Source organism: Lepisosteus platostomus, chromosome 2, assembly GCF_059453375.1.
Source record: "Lepisosteus platostomus isolate fLepPlt1 chromosome 2, fLepPlt1.hap1, whole genome shotgun sequence".
Classification (NCBI taxonomy): Eukaryota; Metazoa; Chordata; class Actinopteri; order Semionotiformes; family Lepisosteidae; genus Lepisosteus; species Lepisosteus platostomus.
In genome coordinates this window covers 74,544,936-74,569,251 of record NC_142612.1, presented here as the reverse complement: position 1 = coordinate 74,569,251, position 24,316 = coordinate 74,544,936, and the positions used below count along the sequence as shown (strand labels likewise).

At 37.7% G+C, this 24,316-nt stretch overlaps 2 protein-coding genes across 7 annotated transcripts in view; both read right to left on the bottom strand.

Moving 5' to 3' along the window:
• Window positions 1–3,208: 3,208 nt before the first annotated feature.
• Window positions 3,209–13,838, bottom strand: mlf1 (myeloid leukemia factor 1). 3 transcript variants are annotated; one of them, XM_088618184.1, is made up of 8 exons: window positions 13,632–13,838; window positions 10,609–10,765; window positions 6,987–7,031; window positions 5,546–5,632; window positions 5,026–5,154; window positions 4,436–4,595; window positions 3,699–3,853; window positions 3,209–3,326 (listed from the first exon to the last, which is right to left on the bottom strand). In XM_088618184.1, exons 1-7 carry the CDS (start codon window positions 13,676–13,678, stop codon window positions 3,708–3,710), a joined length of 771 nt encoding a protein of 256 aa, XP_088474310.1. In that variant the 5' UTR covers window positions 13,679–13,838; the 3' UTR covers window positions 3,209–3,326; window positions 3,699–3,707. The 3 variants fall into 3 exon arrangements, with proteins under 3 accessions (XP_088474310.1, XP_088474292.1, XP_088474302.1); XM_088618166.1 differs by having other exon boundaries at window positions 3,712–3,853; window positions 13,632–13,837; XM_088618176.1 differs by lacking the exon at window positions 6,987–7,031 and having other exon boundaries at window positions 3,712–3,853; window positions 13,632–13,835.
• A 1,991-nt stretch (window positions 13,839–15,829) lies between these two features.
• The window catches only part of rsrc1 (arginine/serine-rich coiled-coil 1), a 116,455-nt gene continuing 107,968 nt past the window's right edge, over window positions 15,830–24,316 (bottom strand). For all 4 annotated transcript variants that reach the window (XM_088618136.1, XM_088618126.1, XM_088618152.1 and 1 more), the window contains 3 exons: window positions 20,762–20,868; window positions 19,515–19,649; window positions 15,830–16,108 (listed from right to left, as the gene is read on the bottom strand). In XM_088618136.1, coding sequence (XP_088474262.1) covers window positions 16,016–16,108; window positions 19,515–19,649; window positions 20,762–20,868 — 335 coding nt within the window. In that variant the 3' untranslated portion in view covers window positions 15,830–16,015. The remainder of the gene's footprint in view (window positions 16,109–19,514; window positions 19,650–20,761; window positions 20,869–24,316) is intronic.

Genomic DNA, 24,316 nt, shown 5'->3' with positions numbered 1-24,316 from the left:
GCTCCCGCTGCCAGCGGGGAGAAATAGATACAGAGGTGCACTTCCTACTGCACTGACTGTGACAGATACTTCTGGGATTAGAGAAACATTCTTCCCGAAATTCAGAAATCTAATCCCAGAGTTCACACACCTGCCAAAATCACAACAGGCCCCCAACCTAACTTTGAAATTGTGTTTTATCTTGTGTATTCTTTTTATTTGTTGTTGTTGTTGTTGTTGTTGTTGTTGTTGTTGTTGTTGTTGTTCATCCTGTAAAGCGCTTTGAGAAGCCACCTTTAAAGGCGCTATATAAAATAAAATGTATTATTATTATTATTATTATTATTATTATTATTATTATCTCCCAGTTATGCTCCATATGTTTACAGTATATGTAAATATGTTATGATATGTCTTTGTTGTAAATGTCTGTAGATTTTTTATGTTAAATTTATTTGTATTTGCTTTGGCAACACTGATTGTACTTATCGGACGAAATCTTGAATTGATTTAAACTACGCACACCATTCTTTCGAAATGTGAATGCGGTTATATCACACAAACCAAGCCTGTGCAGATAAGGTGGAAGGGGTGGTAGTAGTGCGCCGGATCCTAATTTAATATAACATCCGGGTTTCTACGAGGTCAATGACAGGAAAGGAAGAAGAGACAAACGTCTCTTTCCTTGTAAAGTAAGGCGTTTAACGAAAAATAATAACAATAGCACCCTCTAATGGCGGGGATGTCTCCATATATGAATTCCCCCTTTGAAAAACACAATGACTCAAGTTACGAGTCAAGTTAAATGTGTGTAGAGCAGTAATTCTCAGACCTACTGCTCTACATAGTAGAGAGCTCAAAAACCAGAACAAGTTACTGGCAGCAAATAGCACTAGAAATTAAGGGTCCAGTCGGAAAAAAAAAACAGCCTATTATTATTATATAATGGATTATTCAAGATCAGAACTTTAGTTGTATTTAACCTTTTCTAACTCCAGAAGATGGGAATCATATATTGAGTATGTCGATTTGATACATAGTATGTAAGGTTATATTAAAACATGCAGAATGTACTGTAATCTGATCCAGTCTGAATTTGTCCCACGTCAGTGCCTTCTCTCAGATAACAATGAATCCTTTTGAACATATTTTTTTTTTATTAATTGAGGGCTACAAGAAAAGTTATGTAAACAACAAGACATTTGAATTATTTTCACGGTACTGCACCTCAGAATGAGTGACACTGGGGTTTCGGTATTTGGTAAGGTGTCATCTAAAATGTGAATGTGCCTCTGAGCCACCTCTTCTCAGATTGAGAAGGTCTCTTGTGTGGAAAGCCTTAGATTATACTTGGTCGCATTTACTTGCTCAAAATTTCCCTATTGGAACAAAGCACAGTTAAGTTACAATTTGCCAGTGTGACACCATGATGACACTTTCTCTTTAAAAAACGGACGCCTTTTTATGAACATTTTGTGAACCCTTGTGTTTTTCTTTTAAAAAGCCGTTTAAAAACGGATAAATACATTTGAATGCTTTCACTAATGTGATTGCTGTGGTCCAATACTGTAATAATTAAAAGGGCCACTTCAAAGCAGGTGAAGACTTAAAAGACCTGCAAGCTCTGTCATGCTTTCTCCATTGCTCTTCAAATAGAGAAAGCTCGGTCCAGTATAAAAGATGCTGACACTCACATAACTGAGAGCTCATATGATTAACCCAGCTGGACAAAACCCATACAGCTGGCAGTGTTGTCAAATGGCACTGGCACGTTCACACTTTAACAGTCATCACTAACCCTGCTGCAGTGAACTGGATTATAATCAGTGGGAGAATAGGAAAATGGAATCAAATTGTTTGCAGCTCAATTGTCAAATAGAGACATTTGTTAAGAATCATTCGGAGGGTTTCAGCCAACAGTGAATCAGCAAAAGCTGAAAATGATGATGGATCACAGTAAAAGAAGAGGCAACAAGACTAATTCAGTAAAGTCAAAGATTTTCGGGTGTTCCAACATTTATGATGAAAACTGGGTTTTAGCAACACTAACTTTATTTACTATCGATGAAACAAAACCTTGTAAACAAACATAAAACCGAATGGGAGGTTAAGCACAAAAACAAATGTACTTTACATTAGGAACACATTAAAAGTTGCACAGCTGTGTATGTGCATATCCCTAGTGTATGTGCTTTACTTCCACTTGGTTCTCAGAGGGTCTTTCTTTAGAGCAAACAATTGCTAAAGTGATTGTCCAATAAACTAGGACATGTTTTATATACTTCAACAATTATTTAGAAATGATTAGAGGCAAAACTTTATTATAATTGTAATTATAATGAATTTATCAACAGCAGCAGATTGTTCTTGTCAGTGTTGTCTTTGGGCAAAATACACTGAAGCAAAAACTTAATGAGAGAGGTCACAGCACTTGGAAGGAAAGATGTGTTCCTCTCCAGATCTCAAAGTACCAACTGGTAGATCTACTTTAATATCATTACTTGCTCTCTTTATCTCACTATTTTACATTAGTTGCCAACTAATACAATTTTATCACCTAAACAAAAGAGACAAAGCAACATATAGCAATGGGGAAAATATAAATGGAAATACATGTAATAAAATAGAAATAGCTTACAGCAAATGAGAATAATACAAAGAACAGTCCTTTTTCAACATTAGCTCCACATACTGATTCAGAAATCAGCCATGATAATGTCTTAAAACATATTCATGTATTTACCTTCCTTTAAAATTTATATGTAATGACAAAATGACACACTATTTTTTTCCACAACAGTGTATGAATACATGTAGCTATAGTTTAAAAGCCTTATACTGTACATTATTTCAGGCATATTCATTAGATTATAAAACATCTACTTAAAACCTTGATTTTCATGATCATTTAGAGTCTGAACGTTAAGTCTGGATTTTTTAATATAAAAATATATAATTTAATTTGCTGCAATATATTGAATGAAACTGACCCAACTATTAAAGGTGTGCACATGTATAGACTTTCATCATGACTGATGTTACATTTTACTGCTGGTTTTAGTATTCTAGGAAATAAAGTGCTTTGCTGCATGACTCAGTTTAAAAGGACTCTTCCAACCTTCAACTGAATGTAGTAAAAAGAAATGTCTGACCACTTCCTATGTCATTAAGAAGCAAGACTAACCAGATAAAACAAAGAAAGACTTATTGGTCTGAGAGACAAAGATGGTGTTGTTGATTGAAAATGTTTTATTGTTCAGTGTTTTATCACTCGAGATCCTTTGATGTTTAAATCTTCAAGGCGAGCATTCTTCACTTCTGCAGGACCCTTTGGGCGATGTTTCTCTCTGAAAGAAATATTTTTTAATCATGTTAATATTCAGTAGTATTACACCGTGAGAGGTCACCTGATGACCATTTACATTCTCTCTACATTGTACATGCTTTTTCCTCACAGATCACTCTATGCTTTATTTGGCCTTGGGATGCAGAAACTAGCAATTTGCTTTGCCTTCTTTACAGCTGTTTGCTTGGGAGATTTGTGAAATTGATCCAAATAAAGTTTTGAACCAATGTGCGCCTTCTCCACAGCTTTCAACTGTTAAGGATGTAAAATGACAAAAGTCAACTTGCTGGAATCTGGATCCTAAGGTCTGGAGCTGGGATCTCCTGTTATATAACAAGAAGAAGAACCTTTCTTTTTCAGTATTTTCAGACACCTGTGTTAACTACCTTCTCCCTTCATCAGCTTTGCTGGCTATTGCTGCACGGTGAACAGTTCTCTGTTTAGGGGCTTCCAGGCGAGACAGAGGAACAGACGGCTTGAATTTGGAGACTTCCCTCTGCCATTCGTCATCAAATGACTGGGCTTCACCTGATAAGTGAAGGACAAAGATCAGGAATAACTCAGAATTCCACCGTTGTTGCCCTGCCCCTTAAGGAAAAAGAGGAACAACTTTAGATGCTCTATGATAACATTTATAAATCATTAAATAGAGATTTGTGAATTTGTTTGTTTTACGCAGACAAACAGGACTTCAAGTTGGGTGACCAGCAGGTGGCGCTGGTCAGAATGATCAAACCAATGGCTCAATCTGGGTGACACGGCCTACTGTGCTATGGAAGATCCTGGTGGTTAGTTATTAAAGAACCCATGGGTGTCTGCAAAAAGAGGTGTGGCTGAATTCCACTGAGCTTGCACAGAGCTCCCCCTTAACTCAACGGGCTAATCACCTTCTCACTTCTCCACACGATCTGTTGTGTAGTGGGGCCACGCTTCAGTGGGAAACCACATGGGTGCATGTAAAACACTTCACTCTGAGATGGACAGTGTACATATGCAAGAAAATATTACTAATATTAATGACATCTTTATCTAATAAACTAGAGTTTACCCCCACAAGCCGATGAGAACTTGACTGCAGAAACAGAAGAGAACAGAAAAACTGAAACTTACTTTCATCTAAGTTGAGGAAGTCCTGATTCATTTCCCGTTCTCCTGTTTTCCTGTTTTGTTTCTGTTCAATGACATGTGCTCGATCGCGGATGTGATGTCCAATGGCCATCTTCTCCAACCCACTCTCAGAATCCTTCAGTGACTGTCGTGTCTCTTTAATCTGAATAAAAACAGATTAAACCTAAACAGCTCAGAGAACTGGCAAGAGGCACGAGCTTGTCCAGGCTCTACCAGAACGATGGGACCGAATCACACAGCACAGCATCTGAAGGCTGGTGCTAAGCACGCATCACACTACAACTTGTGTTGCTTCTAGCAGTGGTCCCACACACTACTACCCTGTGGCTTTCACAGTACAAATTTCAAGGCAAATTTCAAATGTGTCGCAATCATGACAAATTTTTATCCGCATAATGAATTTACCTGTGAGGTGTGTCACAAACATGTTATAACAAAAAAGATTTTCCTGAGAACTCTGTGAATGTGTTGCAGGTTTTGTATGATGCTCAGTACATATACAAGTGGGTATCTAATGGTGAATGTTATCAAATGGTTGAAGTGAACAAGCTGGGCACCGCCGCGGTACCTACCCCACCTGGAGCTCGGCGAGTTTGGTTGGTGGCCTGGAAGACTTTGGCTGGCTCATCCCCTACTTTGGAATAAGTCATGACTGAGGAGGAACTGAATGAGTGCACATTGGAGTCATTAGACAGGTTCTCCTGCCAAAAGAATCATAAAAACCCAGTCAGAATCAAACCAAAATCACCTCTGATCACAAAACGGAGAAATCTTTCAAATTAGATGAGTTACTTGCATGTTCTGTGCACATATCATACATACCTTAACTGAATGAAAACTAGCAGACTGTATGTACAACATTTTTTTTTAAATGAGCTCTTCTCAGAATGCAAACCAAACAAACTGTTTACTTAGAACTCTATTTGTATTTTTGGAGCACAAAACACATGAGTATTAATCATTACAATTTAAGAGAAATGCAAATGAGACACTAAAATAGATAAAAAAGTACACATAGTATACTACAGCATTATATAAGGAGGAATAATGTTAGTAAATAAGCCATAAGAACAGCTTAAGAACAACACTTACAAAATTCCTGTGCATTTCCACCACCCTGTTCCTCATGCTTGACATCATACTGTCCATCATGCTGAAAGGATTCCTTGCATCTGAAGCCTGTCAAAAGTGTCATTCATAATACATTGACATGTCACCATGAGCTATAAAAACACTCTTCTGAGAGGGGTACAGTTTTTAAGGACCCTAACCTTAATGGGATCATAATGCTCCTGTCCTATAAGTTATTCTATGTTAAATTCTTATTCTTAAAGTGCCCTCCCCTTTAAAATAAGCATAGCAACCATTAAACAACAATAACTGTATTCTTACAGTGCAGAGTCAGTATTAACAGCAGTGGGCAGTCAGAATGCCAGCAGAAACTGCAGTGGGAGAGCTTCCAGTCAAACAGCAGTAAGCCACAGCCCTGAACGACATCCCACAGCATTTCCACATGGGTCACTGCCAGCGCTGCAAATCTGCCAGAATGTCTCCAGCTGTGGCATCTCAGATACATGTCCAGTGGGGGCAAATTCTACATCATCAATCACTTTATACTTGAGAGTGAATCCAGATTTCAGTGCAGGCCCACTAGATGAAAGATATGCATGCACACAAAGACACATAGTGTATACTTGTTTGCTTATATACTGTACGTATTGTACACATACAGTATATACTATAAACGCGTTTGTGATCAAGTCTTCATGGGGACTTCCCATTGACTCTCATTCTAATTTTATTTACTGCTTTATACTTAATGTTTTTCTGTTTTACTTTACTTTTTCCGTGTTTATTTTTTGCCATGCAACACCCCTTTTAACCTCGTCTTTGACCAATTCTCCTCCCAGTTAAAAACTCTGCTACGTCCAAAACAAGCTAGCTGCTCTTCACTTAATATCACAGCTACTGAAATGTTTGCTAAAAGAGTGTACAGCTACCATATGGTTAATTAATGATATAAATGTCCTTCCTATCAGAGGACAATGAATATGTGTTGCTTAAATAGGATGTAATGAATACTCAGTGACAGCTAACGGCATTTTAAAAGTGAGCATGTTTTTATAAAATAAACACTGAAAACACACTTTATACTCTAATAAAATTACACTGTATACAGGTAGAAAGCAGACCTGAAAGAACACTATTACATTTAAAAGTAGATACCATTAGATGTATGGTATAAAAATAGTCATATTCATTGCAGACAATAGTATCACAGTGATAATACATTAACACACACATAACGCTTTCTTCACATCGACATGCAGGAGAATTAAGACTGAATATCATTATCAGTTGCTAAAATCACTCAAGCGATAATAAAATATGTGCCACCTAAAGGGTTGTTATACATAGTTCAGCTATGGAGATCACAGGGGACTGCACTGAAAAACAAACATGCTTCAGGTCGGTAGAATGCTTCAAGGCATGCTTTAAATGTCCACCATGCAGTGGTGCATGCAGTACTGACCGTACTGCTGAAGCTGCCAAAGGGCATAAGAGACTGGCTCATACCCTAAGAAATAAGGCATACAAATTACTATTTTGCTGTTCTAAAATGTCATATTTTCCATTCTTTCGTGCTTTTTTAAAAGGGAAGTGATTTATTTAAAACGTCAATATTGTACCATTCAAATACATTTTAATTCTATTGAATTTTTACTGCAGTACATTACAAGTGTAGGCGGGTATTGTGCAATCTAAAATACTGAAAAAAAAAAGACTGGGCACATTGTTTAAAAATACGTTTTACAAGCGGCAGTAGACAGTACAATACAAAACCACTTTTAACTTCCATACCCTGTATGGCTTTTGTTTTTTAAAGGCAAACAATGTTTAGTAAATCCCGTTTTTGGATGAAATTATGAAAGATATGCTTTACAATTGAGTGTTTATGGAAAGCACAGCCAACCTGAGCATCTGTAATCTACAGGTAGTAAGGAACCAAGACATATGATCCAGCTTAACTCCATTTAGATAATGACATAAGAGTCAATTACTAGGCCGTAACAAATAATACCCTCTCATCATTAATTTGTATCCAGTACTGAGGATTATTGTAGGATTTAGCCGTGAAATATATCCATGTTCCAGGAATGATTTCGAGATCCAGTAGGATAGGCCACTCCAAGCTACAGTGTCAGCAGTTTTGAAAAGGTCATACTAAAGTAAAACTATCAACTCTTATGGAAGTGTCTATGGACTAATAAAGCCCATGAGGCAATTTATATTTCTGTTCATGCCATATTTTTAGATGGGGTTAAAAGTGCAAAATCCAATGCATCAATGGCATGATCTTTAACACATTATTTTAAGTGCTCCAAGCCTTCGGCTCCTTTTGCTATGGTAACTAAATATCATATCAATATCAAGTTTTTGATTGGCTTGCTATGCAAAAAACTTGGAACACACAGTTCTCCTAACACTGAACTCTCAAAAAGAACAAAGCTGTGATTCCCTGGTTGAAATTAAACAGAACGTGTTTTTTTTTGCCTTTTTTTCTCCTTTTTTTGTTAACTGCTACGGCATATTTTTAAATAAAAAAAATCACTCATGCTTCTGATTTTTGATTTTGAGCTGGCACTTCAGCTCAAGTATCAAAGCATACGTAGGGGAATTACGGTAGACGAAGTGATTTCTTTAAAAGCTGCAGTTTTTTTTTGCTTTACTCCAATTCAAATTTTGTGTCTTCCCGGCCCATTGCAAGATGGATGGTAATGAAACATCTTTTACCCTTGTGCTATCAGTGAAAGATGTCAAACAAGTGAGTGGATCTGAAAGAGGGACAGACAAACGCCCCAAGGCCCTCATGACCTCGGAATGGAAGACTACCAAAAGGACCTTGTGAATGAAGATGTACTATACCAGATGATTCAGCTAATTTCCTAATTTGAGTGTTTATAATTGAATATGTTTAATATTGTATTTCTACGTTGTGAAGAGCAAAACAATTATATAAAGGAAACAAAGCTATACTACTAATGACACCTTCCACTGTGTACTGTCCAAGAACAAATTTATAAAGTGAATGTGCCAAATTCGATGTAATTCCAAAAAATGTTTACGATTTCAATAAAGACAAAATTCAAAAATAAAAGACTGTAATAAACATAACAATCACTTAATAGACCTCAATATTTTTGTAGAACGCATTTTCCTGTTCTTTACTGTGAAACATTTGATGTCTTCTGACTGTAGCATCTCAGCTTGCTTCTGCGAAAAAAAAGGTCATGGGTCTATGAACAGACTGGCATTTGATGAAAGCAATTACTGGGGATAAATATACACTACACAGAGAGGAGGCAGATTAGTACTTGATAGTTGAGGAGAATGCAAAACCTATGTTTAGCACTTCTGGGCTTTTTAAAACACTGCCAGCTGGTTATCATAAGACCCTTTGCTGGAAGGTGTCTTCAGGCAACACAAGAATGAAACCTTCATAGAATCAAAGTTGAGTTTGTCTCTCAGACACAAGCCTTGCTCTTCTTTAGGCTTACAGCATGTAAGACCCATTTTCTGTCCTTCTTTGAAAAGAAGGCAGGATATTGGTAAATAGATAAAAGGCACTCTTTGCACATTAAATTCCTTTCCAGCTACCTAGGAAGCTGCAGGCTGCACAGCTTGTGACTGTTCAATGTTCACCAATACTTTTTTGCCTGTGATATTGTCCTCCTCACTATGAGAATCAGCACTGCCAAGAAAACAGTATGCATTCATGAGGAAACAAATTAGTTAAACAGAAGAAAACAAAATGGAAGAAACATTTTAATAAGAATACTGTCAGCAGAACAATGCAGCTCTCGGCTTCTATAAATACATCCAGCTAAAGATAACTCTGATCTTAGACGAGCTGGGTGTTGAGCAGCAACCTTCTCTGACCCCTAGATGACAGACTTTTGTGTTCAATAAGGCCTATAAACCACTGCTACTATTAGGTTACAGGGTACAGCAATTACTCTCCTTGTCCTATTTTCTTTTTGTGTGACCCAAGAACTCTGCTTCATGTAACATTCTTTTAAAAAGAGAGAAAGTGCAAGCATTAGACATTTCACAGTAAAGAGAAGGCAATGAGTCAAGAAAATACTGAAATAACAATACTTCTGTATCCTATGTGTACTTTTCTGTCTATGGCAGATCAAATACACTTTTATTTACACTTTTTACAGAGGAGAATTATGCCTGACATTTATAACATGGACAAGGCAGCTTTTGTAAAGAGTAACTATCAACATTTATCATAATAGGCATGCCTTGGAACTCTCTTCAACTGCTACATTTTAATGTGCAAAAATAGGAAGATGAAATGTTTTCTGTCTTCTCAAAAGCATTTTATTTTAAACAAAGTAAACTACTACTAGGGTATTAATTTTCTAAAAAAAAACAAAGAAGCCTTTTAATGTCATAATTCATGTGATTAAGATTGTGACTGAGAACAGAATGCATTGATATAACCCAATACCATTATCCAGGGATGTGAGCTGGCTCAGGTGTCATGTATTACTGAGTAACTCCAAAAAGGACGTTTTGAGATTACTAGCGGCCAGAGTTCTCAGATTTCTCCCTGACACATTTGATAAGGAGTTTATGAAGGCACAGGTGTCATGTGTCATGTGAATCAGTCTCTATAAAAATAGGAACACGTTTAATTCCACACTGAAAAAATCGAAGGGAGAAACAACATTTTGGCTGTTGAGCCTTCTTGGTGTGTCAGGTGTGAGAAGACGGCCGAAACGTTGCATTTCTCCTGTTTTTAACGGGGTGAAATTAACATTTACTTCTTCCTTTGCAGCCAGCGCATGTTGACACAACTCCCCATTCGACCTATAAAAAACAGCCACATTTTGAGAAACAAAAACAAGTCTCAGACGTTCCCATTTCACCTTATTTTGGGGAACACATCAGTCGGTAAGAGCTACTGCACACATCTGACAGTAGCTGTTACAGTCCTCGCAGAGCATCTATGAGGAGGGTGTAGTATTTGATTTGATATACATAATCCCTACAACGTGACAAAGGATTTGAGGAAATGTGGAGCGTGCTGAACGAGGCACTGTCGTAGTGTGTACAACTTGAGCTGCTACTGAAGCGCTTACCCTGTGCCCCTCTCTTAATGCCATGCTGGCGTTCAGGTTGCCCCTCTGATTTCCGGTTGTCCCATCAGCGATACTCAGGAAAGGGTCTCTGCCGAAGGGCTCGGAGAAACTTCTCATCATCTGACGCACATGTTCATTGTGTGCTCGGAATGGATCGCTATAGGGGCAAAAGAAAAACGGTAATGTCTACATCTGCATTTAAGATCAAATTAGAAAATGAAAACCCTTAAGGGCCGCACTAAAGTGTGATTACTACTACACTCTCCTACACGGCACTCATTTACATAAGATATTAAGTACAGATAATTGACTGGGCAGACTGGGAAACTGCGTGGAAGTCAGCTTCTTGTCCTGTGGCCTCAAGTCTGAGAAACGTTCAGTACTGAGCCAGGGAAAGTAACTGCCAATTCATGAGAACGTGTAGAATCTAACAAGTATGAGTGCATAAATAACACAACACTTATGCACTAGTTACATGTTTAGTAGTATCTGTTACTGAAATCTATATAAACAGCTTTCACTAGAACACTTAAGAAAGACAAGGCCGTTTTAAGTATGATTCTTTCATTGTAGTCGAGGTATAAGTATAAAAACATGTAAGCCTATTTTTCAGACTGATTTTGCAAACCTTTCCACAAATCATTGATCAAATAGCTGAAAATGTAAAAGCTTTTGCTGAAGGCATTACTATACAGCATGGCTGATGCAGGGAAATAACACTCTGAAAGAAATAAAACTGGAGCACATTATTATTCTGTTGTTATCAAGTGTACAAATCAGCTTCAATACACAAAGCAAAATTCCAGAACTGTGATTATATATACAGTAAGACAGTAAACACAACCAAAGGGCTTGGCAAGTAAAATCACAAGTAGCGTACTTGTTGATAAATATCTCAGACAGTGTTTACTGATTAAAATGCAACAATCACAAGGTTAATAAATTGTCATGAGAAACACAGGAATCCAAGTATGTTCTAAGTATAGAAATCAATAAATAAACAGAGACTCAAGTAGGGGGTTTGAAGAATCACATGGCATTCTTTAATGAAGTACCGTACATACCACCGGTAGTTAAACAGTCATGTTGTTTTGTTACTCTTTACTGTATATCTAAGACGGTTGGACAAAAATAAATCCACATCACAAAGCACCTCACTACAGTCACTGTCTTTCAGATGCAATCCCTCCATATCATTTTGGAAGCAGTTTATCAAGAAAGTAAGATTATACGAGATCTCAAGTATGTATGCACTTTGTATGCATTTTGCATGCATTTTATTTCAAAACAATAATAAATCTCTACAGCTAGTGCCACAGCTTTTTTTGCCATTGTATTCAATATTTAGTACAAAAGTTAACAATCTAGCAGCAGTTGTTAGCCAGTAGAGAAAAACTCCCTCAAACAACCAGATTCCGAGCTGTGAAAACACATCTCTTGACCACCCCTCCCCCAAGGAGTGATTTCAACAAGAGTATTATCCTACATCACACTGCTCAAGAGAGGAGGTGTGCCACAATACTAGTAACCGGACTGTGCTTATTTAGGGGAATATATTAACATGTAAAGACTTTGCCATGATCTCATACACAAGAAAAGATGGAGTAATATATTATTATATGACGGATATATTATGGGGCAGTGAATCAAGAGTTCTAGGTTCACATCTGGATCGTCCGTGTGAAGTCTACATGTTGTCTTCTAGTTCATGTGGGTTTTCTAGTTCTATTTGGCCTCTGTATGTTCTGTGGTGGCCTGGAGTCCTGTTCATGGTCCAGTCCCGTCTAAAGTCCTGCACCTACCAGGGAGGTTTGCCCTGACCATCTAAGGATAAAGCAATAATTAAAAATGGACAGGTGAAAGGATATACTGTACTGTACAATATTCGTGTTGGCTGACTGTAATACCCACAAGTGTGGTAAAATGTTAATAAGCCACTAAAAAAAACATGTTGAATTTCAAAACCTGTGTGTTTGTAGGCATTGATCTAGAATTGCTGTTGCGCATAAATGTCAAATTTAATCTGAAATAATGCACGTCAAAAAAAAAAGTTTGATATCGATTTAAAACAAACTACATTGGCAAAATCTCCTAAAAAATCCCTATCCTTTTATAAAAGTTGTGCTCCTTCCTACTTGCGTCTTTTCGGCATACATAATTGCGTGCATTTTCGAGGTAAACACTGAAATCAAACAACCTTTAACTGCAACTGCGGAGTGTGCACTGTGGAAAGCCTGAAGCTGGTGAGGAGTCTTTAATGGTTGAGCATGGGCACTGAAATTCTTTAAAACTGCAAGCGTTCTGCTAGAAATGATGCAGACTATTCCATTACTACTCGCTAAACAAATCTGTCATGAGTTCAAAGCCACGTGGGCGCTTATAAAAATAATATCAGCTAGTTTTATTTTTTTTTAAAGTCCATTCGAGAGAACGTGAAACCCACACAAATCCTCAGAGGGAAGTATGCAGGGATCAGCAATCTTATTTCAGATGTAACCCGGGGCCCCATGTCCCTCCCAAGTCATTGAAAGGCCTTGCCTAGCATGTTGCATAGTTACGCCAAAAATACTGCAAGAATCCGGCGTGTGAAGCCCGACAGCAATAATGTTTAACTTGTTCTGTTTGTTCCCCCAAATGTAGAGCGCAAATCCAGCTCCTTGACACCTTCTGCATGGAGCGCTGGTTTTACTTAATTGAAGACAAAAACGACAGATTTCTGATCTTCAGAAACAAACTTAAAAACTCGCATTAAACGAAGCCAATAATTCAATAAGCATGCATGCACTTGTGTTGCTTCATTCTGCGCTTTTTCGTCCTTAACAACAAAAATGTAATAAGCATTGAAACTATGCATTGCCAGTAGAGTAGAATTATTTTGCAGTTACAAATACACAATACTTATCTCAAAATGACCTTTTTTAATTTTTTAATTGATGTACTCTATAAATCACTAGACCTAAATACACGTTTACAGAATGAAATCTCTCTCTAAAAAAAGTCGCAATAGCCTGAAAGTCGCTTACGCAAAGAATGGATCTTCCTCAAATTCCCTGAGAGTGCTGTTGAACATTTCCGATCCGGGCTGTCGAAGACACAAGACACAGACGACTGACCTGACCTAAACCTAAATTAGCGACCCGAACCTCCTGCGTGCCAAACTTATCCGCTGTTTCAGGTCGACGAGCGCACCAGCCTTGAGTATATCAGAGAACCGCAGACACCAACCGCAGACACGTGACTGCTCTTCGGCTCCCTGATTGGCCAGTTATTCTCGGAATTTACTAGAGCGCTGCAGACGCGCAGCTCTCTTAATAGAAGGGCAATGTTGTGGACCGTTGCTATAGCAGCGCAGGGTTATGGCAAAATCTAGAAATCAAACATTTTCTCCCGCCAGACGTCAAGTGTGATTTCTTTTCGATTGAATAAAGGTCTTGTATGTACACAACTACATTTTGCGTCAAATCACAAACTTTTACCGTAAGCAAAATGTAAAATTTGCTACATTTACGGAGAAGAATTAAGTTTTTGCTACACCTCTGCAAAGAATTAACACTCACTTGAGGTGCAATCTAAATTTCTCTGTCTGACTTTGGTGCGTTAAAAAAAAAGGAATGTGGGCAAATATTACCATAACCATAAGTATTTGATTCCTGCACAAGGTATAGTGTTATTCCATCAGGAGTACTGGATTTAAAAAAGTTGATCCATAGACTATAGAACTTTTGCTCAACTGGAAAGAACACTACATTCCAGTCCACCACTTACAGCAAGAACCTGGAATTCTCTGGAGGCTCCAAAATGCCAGCAAAAGGGCCCCCGTACGCTCACAACACAACAGCTATCAGTGGGGAGGAAAACAGAGTGATGAAGCCAGGTCAGAGATGGGGATTATTAGGAGGCCATGACTGCTAAAGGCCAGGACACCAGGGTTAACTGGGAGTTTTAATGACCACTGAGAGTCAGGACCTCAGTTTTATGTTGCCTTTTTAGAGTATAGTGACTGGGTCATTAGGACTCACACAGACCACAGTGTGAGCACCCCCTAGTGGCCCCACTAACACCTCTTCCAGCAGCAGCCTTACCTTTCTCCCCTCCAGGTACTGACCAGGCTCACACCTGCTGAGCTTCAGCAGGCTGCCAGTTGAGAGCTGCAGTTTGATGTTGCTGCTGGCATTCACGCCCATTTGTTTGGAATGATTACTAAGAAAATAAATTCCATCTCTTCTTTCTGATTTCTACTTTCCTACCTTGCATGTACCTTTCAACCATTTCCTCCAGCTGTTCCTGTGTCAGCACTGTGTTTAAAGAGTGAATTATGAGAAACTGCCCCTTCTGAACACGAACACCTCTCAGGACACCTGTGGCACCTCTTAATTTGCTCAGAATGCACCAATTTCTTTAATACGTGTATTGCAAATGCCTAAGCTGTAAGAAATGTCAATATTGAGGCCACAACTGTAAATAGACGAAGAGCCGGTAAGAAATCATGAGACTATAATCCACTTTCAAAGGGATTTTGATTCAGCCGTGAAGAAGAAACTGGTCAACAGAGGGCTATGCTCCAGGGTTTCCCACGGTCTGCGAGCTTCCAATCCAGCTGGCTTGTCAGTGGCTTAAATGAACCCTAAATGGAATTAATGATATGACTAATTAGATCTTTTTAATCATTTTATGCTCCAAAAATGTTTTCAAGTTACTTCAAGTCCAGAACTTAAACAATGACAAATGCTGTGTGTTAAATGTGTAATGCATATAACTTGCATTAGGGGTTCAAGTAAAGGATGCTAATTTGAGACAAAATCCGGCAGAGGATTGGGTCATGAAGTCCTGTACTGCACATCCTTTCCTATATGGTATTAGAATGCTAGAAAATTCTGGTATCATAGGTAAACTAAGATTGCACAACCTTACATTTTAAATACAACCTCCAGTTCAATGAAGCTAGACATGGAAATTAATAAATGGCAAAAAAAGTCAAGCTTGAAATGATGTGCAGAAAACAAACATCAAAGTTAAATTTGATTTTCAACAAATGTGATCCACTCTGGATCTGAGCGACAGTCTGGTGCTTAATATGTTGCACATAAAAACAAAAACCTTAGTTTTGGAAAAACTAGATTCCCCGGGTTTGGATCTGCGGGTGTAATTTAAACTAAATTTCAATTTGCAATAATGAGTTTTATTCAGTAATTTCAAAATAATCACAAACACCACAAGAAAATCTAAGAAGGGTACCTTCTGTGTTATTTTTTTATTTCTAAATTACAAGGTCAGTAATGAACTTATACAAAAGAAAAATACACATAATTTAAGAAAACGCATTCGGGATCTTGAAAGTGAATGCTGTTGCACTTCAAAAGCACGCGGAAATATTGCCAGGTTTCAATAACACAGTATCATCAAGGGTTCAGGGCACAGGGCTGCCCATCAGCCTCTCCTGGCGAAGGGTCATCAGTCTGTAGAGCCACATCTCCTCTGCTTCCGCCTTGTCAATGAACAGCTGCAGGAGGGGGAGAAAAAGAAGAGCTCAAGTTAACACCCCTGCTAAAGCCTGCTCCAGCACTGTGGCAGTCTCAGTGTGACAGACTTCAGCTTGGTAGACCTGCAATGGCCAATACTTTTCCCGGAGAGCCACAATCCAGCAAATTTTATGGGTCACCCCTTCCATTCTGAACTCCTCAACACGTGATGCAGTTTCATCTGAACCACTGAAGTAGTCGATCACTTCAACTAAGTGGATCAGAGATTACGTGAGATGAAAATGACCACACCTAGTCGCTCCCAAGCTCTAAAGCTGGCCACTTTTTACACATGGAGGATATAAAGGTGACTGAAAAGACCTGTTGGATTGTGGTTCTCCACTGCATGAAACCTACACTGAGTTTTCTGAGGCTGGGACAGTTCCTAGCAATAGTGGACACTTTTTAAATAACACTTGCACCATGGACAAACCATTCAGAACATTTGTTAAGATGGAAGGGGGGGTTCGGAGGCACTGTGGCTAAAGATCTGTGCCTGTGGCTGGAAGGTTGCCGGTTCAAATCCCGTGGCCGGCAGAGGAATCTTACTCTGTTGGGCCCCTGAGCAAGGCCCTTAACCCCAGCTGCTCCAGGGGCGCAGCCTGTGTCTCTCATGGAGAGCAAGCTGGGGTATGCGAAGAGACAAATTCCTAATGCAAGAAGTTGTATATGGCCAATAAAGTGATCTCTCTGATCTCTGATCTCTTCTCTCAGTACATTCTCTCATCCATTCAGGTGGAAATGGCACCTTTGCAACACTGCATCCTTCCTTCAATGTTTTTTCTGTGTATCCTCCAGCACAGACACTGCTACACTCCAGCCACAGAGAAGCTGCCGAGCCCGGCTTTAGCTGTAGGCATTAATATCTGCTGTAGGCATCTGTGTACTAGAAATCTGAACTGTGGCTGACACCTGCTGATATTAAATAGGCAATTCCACAACAAAATCACAATCTGTGAACTTTCCCTTGCAATTTAACAACTTAAACACAACCCGAAAAATTGATGAAATGTTGCATTAATTTATTAGCAGTGAACTGTGCACATGGTTTAAAGCAGCGCAATGGAGAACAGCTGGTTCATGTCCTGCATCATCGACAGCTGTTCGTTTAGAACCAAACATAGATGCATTTGTACAGGACTACATGAAAGCTATGGGAGTGATTGCTACATTTCAAAAGGCAGCAATTGCACTCCAGTTGATAGAAGTACAGTATACAGGGTTTAGGATTACACAGCTCCCAAGAGGCAATGCCATTCAAACTGGAAGGCAATAGCTTTAAGTGAGCACAGCGGATCAGTGGTTAGTGTTGCAGCCTCGTAGCTCCAGGGCCCATGCCGCAGCTCCAAGTCTGGCCTCAGGCATTTGTCTGTGTGGAGCTTGCATGCGTTCTCACCACAAAAGCCCCCACTGGGCGTTCTGCTCCCCTCCCACATCCCATACATAAGCAGGCCAAGTTTAAATCACTTTTCTAAACTGTCCTTTCTAGCAATGATACACTCAGCAGGGATCTTACAACCATTTTTCTGGATCACAGTAAACTTGTGGGAAACTTCCCTGAGGTTTCTATTGCCTTTCCATGAGTTTAAGCTCTCAGATTTTAAATTTGCATTGGGGAGCTCTTGCATTGAGCTCTTGGAATTGGGAAGATCAGTATACTCAAATCACAGAGCTGTAAAAAAATTTGAAGGCACATGGCAGAATATTCTTGTCAGAATTGAACACTGATTACACTAATTTTAAAGGGCAGATTTAAAACACCTCCAGCTCAAAAGCTCCACCTTGTACTAACAGTCTGGGAGTGATATTGTATATAATGAATTAAAATGCATCAAGAAATTCAATTGCACCCTTTCTGTACTACCTCTTTTGTATGTGCTAAACCTCTCACTGGATAAATCAAGTGGCTGTAAAATGTATCATGCGGCTGATGACTGCTGGAGACAGCTCTGACTAGGAACCACAAGTATATTTAAAAAAATGCTTTTAATATTGAAATACTTATACAGAGCATTTGAAATAAATGCATGTTAGCAATTATTGAACGTGACTTGCCTTTTGAAATTTGAAATATACGTTTCATGTTAAAATGCTTTTGTCTGTATATGAAGATGTTTTATCATTTTATAGAAATGAGTCTTATTGAGAATGAACTCAGTCATAGATGAATAGTTTGGCCAAAATAATTGTTTTACATATTCAATTTACGGTCTCCAACATTTCACACATGTATATTTTGGTTCAAAGAAACACCTTGAAGCATATTATTTATTTTCTATAGGAAAAGGTGAAATCTAAACTGAAAGGTATTCTGTAAACTGTCCATATGCATACTTTACAAATTTGAAATGATGAATACAACATAGCACATGTTTTGCTACCAGAATGTGCCACACATGCACAGATTCAGTATATGTGCTTTACGTATAAAAAGGATATAGCATATAAAAACACAAAATAAACCATAAAATTAAAATTGCAGTGCATGAGTGAAATTATTTAATTATTATCCAAACTTCTCCTCCCTCTCCCTTAATATATTGCTCTCATAGATCACAGGTAACTAAATTTAAAATGAGTGAGATGAATCGTTTGGTACATTTTCAGGCAGCTATGTTGTAACACTAAAACATCCACTCTGCTTCGTGTGACTTTGGCTTTATTGAAAATGTTAGGTGTTCTCACAGCCCATTGCATTTCATCCAAGAACATTCTACAGATGACAAGAGATACTTTATATACACATTATTTAAATACGTTGATACTCTAATTATTTACACTAGATAATATAAAAAGCAAACAATGTTTACATGTGCCAAAGTGTTGTTTATCTACCCATATGTACTGTATATAGAGAGGGTTCAGTAAAAGATGAGCACTTTTCCAGTTTGCCCTAAGCACTACTCTACCCAAGCCTGTGATACAAATACAGTTTGTGGGCTGTATAACGTGGAGGAGCTCGAAGCTTCTGCACAGAACTGTAGTGAAATATGTAGGAAACTCATGAGAAGTTTGAAAACCTATAAAAAGTACAGGACACGCCTCCTCAACATCATCAAAATCAAAGAGGAGGTTCACAAAATACAGAGGGAAAGAATAAATTGGGACATTGTGCATTTAAAACTAAATATAACGTTTTCCCCCCCAGATATTCTCTATATGCATACAATATTGAAATGCAAACAGGTTTTTACTTTTTGATTTGTCTGTACCAAACATATCAATGTACATCTGGATTTTTGCACTAAATTGACATTTAGGTGCAGATCATCAGGGGTCTGAATAATAATTCAACAGCTGTATACTGTGTATGTAGCTCATTTCAGTTTTATAGGTTAAATGCGTGGATTTAACCCTAATATAGACCCAGCTGATGCATCTACTCACATTGGGATGAGCCAGGGAGTCATTCTCCTGGTACCGGATTGATGTAGGGATGCTGCTGACTTCGTGCTGCTCACTTTCCAGCCTGGGCAGGTCCACCGATTCGGGGTCTTGCTTGATTTCCACAGTTTCATCCACCTGTGCAAAAACAGCAATAAACAGTAGTGTTTTAGATTATGAATATATTAATATTGTACAATAACGTACTTTATGTGAGTTATATTATAAAACCATAATATACTGTGCTACGATATTAATATAGTATTAGATTAAAAACATACTATATTATTTTACAGGCATCATAAACTTGGTTAATGGGTTAATCCAATTCCCAGTTCTTCATTTTTTTCCCCCAAGAGTTACCAGAGCCCATCCTATATTTTTCCTTCCATAAATGTATTGCTTTATTCTCTTGACTCTGCCATTACCTGCTATTTCTGATTATAGTATATTTCACATAACTATAGATCATTTTAAGAATTTTAAATTCTTAATATTACATATTACACTGTACTCTAAAATAGTTTGATAAAGAGCACAATATTATTTTTGACAATAAAAACATAAAATATGAATTTAATGTGTAATCCAACATCATGCTGTTTGTTATCCTTGAGGTGGCAGTATAAGCATAGACCACTTCACTTCCTGATCAAACACTGACCCATGCAGTAAACATACGGCATTTCCAATTTCACAAAGGCAGTTCAAGGGGTACTAATGAAACCTCATTCTCCTATAGTGATATTAGTGTAAGAAAATCTAATATTAAATGTAAGAAAATTACTCTGATTGAAACTGCTTGTTCCAACTGCTTAGTCATAAAATGTTTTCCTGGTACGTACTGTACGCTGTGGTCTTAAAATGGGCATTTCAGCCTGGAAGGAAAAGTACTCACTTCACAATCAGCAGCTTGTTTAATGGCTCTGGATGATACATTAACCTATTACAGAGTAATTCCAATAATGGATATATTGTATACCTAGAGCACTTCTACATTTGTTTCCATTCCAGTTTAAACTCGATGGAACAATGAACAAAAAAGGAGGATATAAGAACTATTATCTGTAATTTTAAAGATGACTTGAAAATATAAAAGTAGTTCCATACTCTTTCAAGTGTTTGGATTGCAACATTAAAGCCATTTCAGTCTTTTTGTATCTATTGTGATCTGGAAAACATTCAAACCAAAAATTCATTTTGTTGGGAGACAGATGAAACGGAAGAAAATAAAAACGGTAAATCCTTACCTTCTTAATGTCTCTGCTTGATTTGAAAGCCTGCGCAACAAAAGAGTCACTCTCAATGGCTTCAATGGCTTTTATTCTTTTTACCTGGTCGGGCAGGGATGTGTCTTCTAAAAAGGAAATAAAAGAAATAAAATCCTGACTTCAGGTATGCTTTATGCTTCAGCAATCCTACTGATATGGGAGAATTTGATTTATGACAGATGTAGAATGTTAAGGAAGGAAACAACAGTACATATTTCTCATGTGATGGCTATGGTTTTAAATCATCTTGTGTTTTTTTTTAATCTACTTGTCTCCAGCACAAAACAACATTTTGTCAGGGTTCTGAGAATATGAGTATATGAATATGACAATATGAGAAACATATTTGTACAACAATGTGTTGCAAGGTGTACAAAAAACAAGCAAGAACAAAACATTGATGGGGTAAGTACGGAAAACATAAAATATCCTAAAAATACTATAAAAGATTAGTTGATGGCCTATGAAGGTGAGTGTGATGAATATTTTTGACGCATAATTTCCACAAGAGGGCAGTGTGGACAAGCTGCAGTTAAAAGCAGGTCATTTGGCAATGTTGTACACCAGGCATTCTCCTGTACTCCACAAAGACAAGAGCATACAATAGACTTAAAAACCGTGAACAGATGTTATCACCTCAGAAGGTTAGTCCCCTGCATGGACTATTGCTTCATCATGACATATGGGTACAAAAATACATAAGGCTCAACTGAAAGAATGACCTCTCTTCTATTCTTTGCACATGGATGTTTAGAGTCTCCAGCACCTAACAGCTTACCTGTATGTATAACCTCAAAGACCCGAAAATCCCTGGGCCTTTTGTGCGATATGCATGTGGTATACTGGACTGAATATCACAACAGGAGCGATGTGAATGTTTTTGTTTTCCTCTCCTAACAAGTTTTGTTGCTATACAGAATGACTGGGATTCCACTATGGTCAGAAACAAAACAAGCCCAGGGGACCAGTGGTGGAGAAATGAGACCATGGAGTTCAGCCCTAAGTGAAAGACTGCGTACAGTGCCCAAGTCATATACTATACAACCTTTAGTTCTGGGCTTTAACTCAGTTGAGGAATTACAAATGATCATGAAAATCCTGATCCTCACATCATCAATAATCTTTTAAAAAGTATACATCACATATATAATAAGAGCATGTCTCTCATAAGTGTATTAAAGTATAAGACTGATGTAAAGATTTCCAGCAGCTCATATTTTAAGATTATTGTTTTTTGTAAAAGAATATCAATTCTAAATATGGACAAACATAACTTGTTAAATGTCCGATAGAGAAGCGCCACACATTTCATTTGCTGATAATGAGTAGAATTAATTTGATCTATTAACTGCCTGCAAGCAACTGTCGGAACAGATTTTCATATAGCGAATGTTTAATGAATAAATGAATATTTGTTCCGGTTTCATTTGGTTAGCAGAGAAGCACATTTTCCACATACACTGATTTCTCTATTATTCTGTTCCACAGCTGAATATACATTTTTATGAGCTTTTACACAAAACAAAGATGAAAAAATGTGTAAGCTAGAATTCACAATTGACCAACAACTAAAACGTATGTTCTTTAGTACAATAGGTACTCCTTTAAAATTAGAAAAAAAAGACTTTTTGTTATGATCAAAAGAATTATGTAGAATTTGTGATTAGCATTAAGTGTTCATACAATATTATTAAGAAAGTGAAGCTGTCCTTCACATGCCATAGTTCAACTCATTGTCTAGAACTTAATGCATCCACAGTCAGAGATACCTTTCAATCAGTCATCTATTAATATTGCACATAAACCACCATAAAGAGATCCTTAATGACAAGCAACATGAAATTACTGGAAAAACATCTCAAAAGAAATCTATTGAGATATATCAATGACAAGTCCATGGCAAAAAGTGGATGGTTAGGAAGAGAAATCCATTAATGCCTCATACTTTTTGACAAACATATTATTGGTAGATAAAATGACTTCCATATGCTGTTTGTCAGATGTCAGTGGAAAGGATATGTATTTCATAGGAAAATCAAAAATAATGGACTTTGAGAGACCCAGATAGCTACAGACGGAGGAAAATCAATACTAACTCTGTGGACAGCAAATGCTCCTTACAAAGCTTTAAGTAAAGAGGTCAAAGTTGATATTTAATATTGACACATTATCCTGAAAATTAATTTACCAGCCAAATAAATTGCCACCATATTATTTAAGCCCTCCTTGTCTACACTAGAGGTAACATCTCTAACAAGCCAGCAGGGTTGGATTGTGTTATAAGTTCAAGTTCAAGTAAAGACACCTCAAATGAAGTACAGATTTTTCTTTATTTATAAAAAATAATGAGAACGTGCTGCACTATGTGACAGACAGATATTTAGACATACAAGTAACCAGGTCTCTTACATGTTAAAAACAGCAGGTGTAACCCAAAGAGAAATCTGGCAAAACATCAGAGCTTACACAAACACAGCTGTGTCTGGTAGCGTCACCGTATGCTCCAGGCTGGGCCTGCTGTAGATGGTCATGCACAGGCCTCATAGTGATGCTGTGGGCACAGCATAGCCATTGGAAAACTTTGAATCTCTGTCTTCATCTCTCAATATATACCCAAAATAAAGAAGGTCTGGGGTTGAAATCACCCTTACTTGCTATCCAGACCTCTAGCCCCAATGGCAGCATATTGTAGGGAAAAATTGATGTGAACCTCCCATGTGTAAAGGGTCCTTGACATATCTCCCCTTTCCACAAAACCTGCAGGAGGTATTTGCACTTACTGCCAAATTATTTTGATGTGCTTGCGTTTCAAACAAAATGTTGATTTCTCTTAATAAATGTTCCCTTAGAATGAACCGGGTGAAATAAAATGATAGTTCTAATAGACTCAGATAGCAATCAAATTTGTGAACCTGTAATCAATAGCTTATTGCCCAGTCTAAACAGTTGTTTATCCTCTGTATTGATCAGGAAAAGGGCATTAACTGAAACATCCTTAGTAAACAATTTAAATCCCCTCCACAGTTGAAATACCAGCCTGCAAACAGCAGAGGGTGTCCTTTAATCAGCCACCAATTAGAGGCAATTGTAAATCTACAAACTTGAATTTAGTGTAGGATTCTGGACCTTTTAAACAATACACATCCAATTTGCAGTAGACTGCCAATTGCTTCATTTAAAATGTTTGTCTAACTGATATTTTATCTTTTCATTGACTTCTGTAACACAATGAGCACAATATCTTTAGGTACTGTAAAGTCTTTACAATTGGGAAGAAAATTTTAATACATCATCACTGAAATATTAACATAACAGTACTACTTAGTGCAAGTGAAATGAAAACAAAAGATATCTGATTGATTATGAAATAGCTACAAAGAAATGTTACCTACACAAAATCCACACAAAATGTGTACTTACACTGTATACAGTAAAAAGGAAATAAGGAATGTACAGACACCCACTGTATGTAACTACTCTCTATATACAGGCAAAAAGAAGAAAAAGCAAGTCAAAAACAAGCTTGTGACCTAT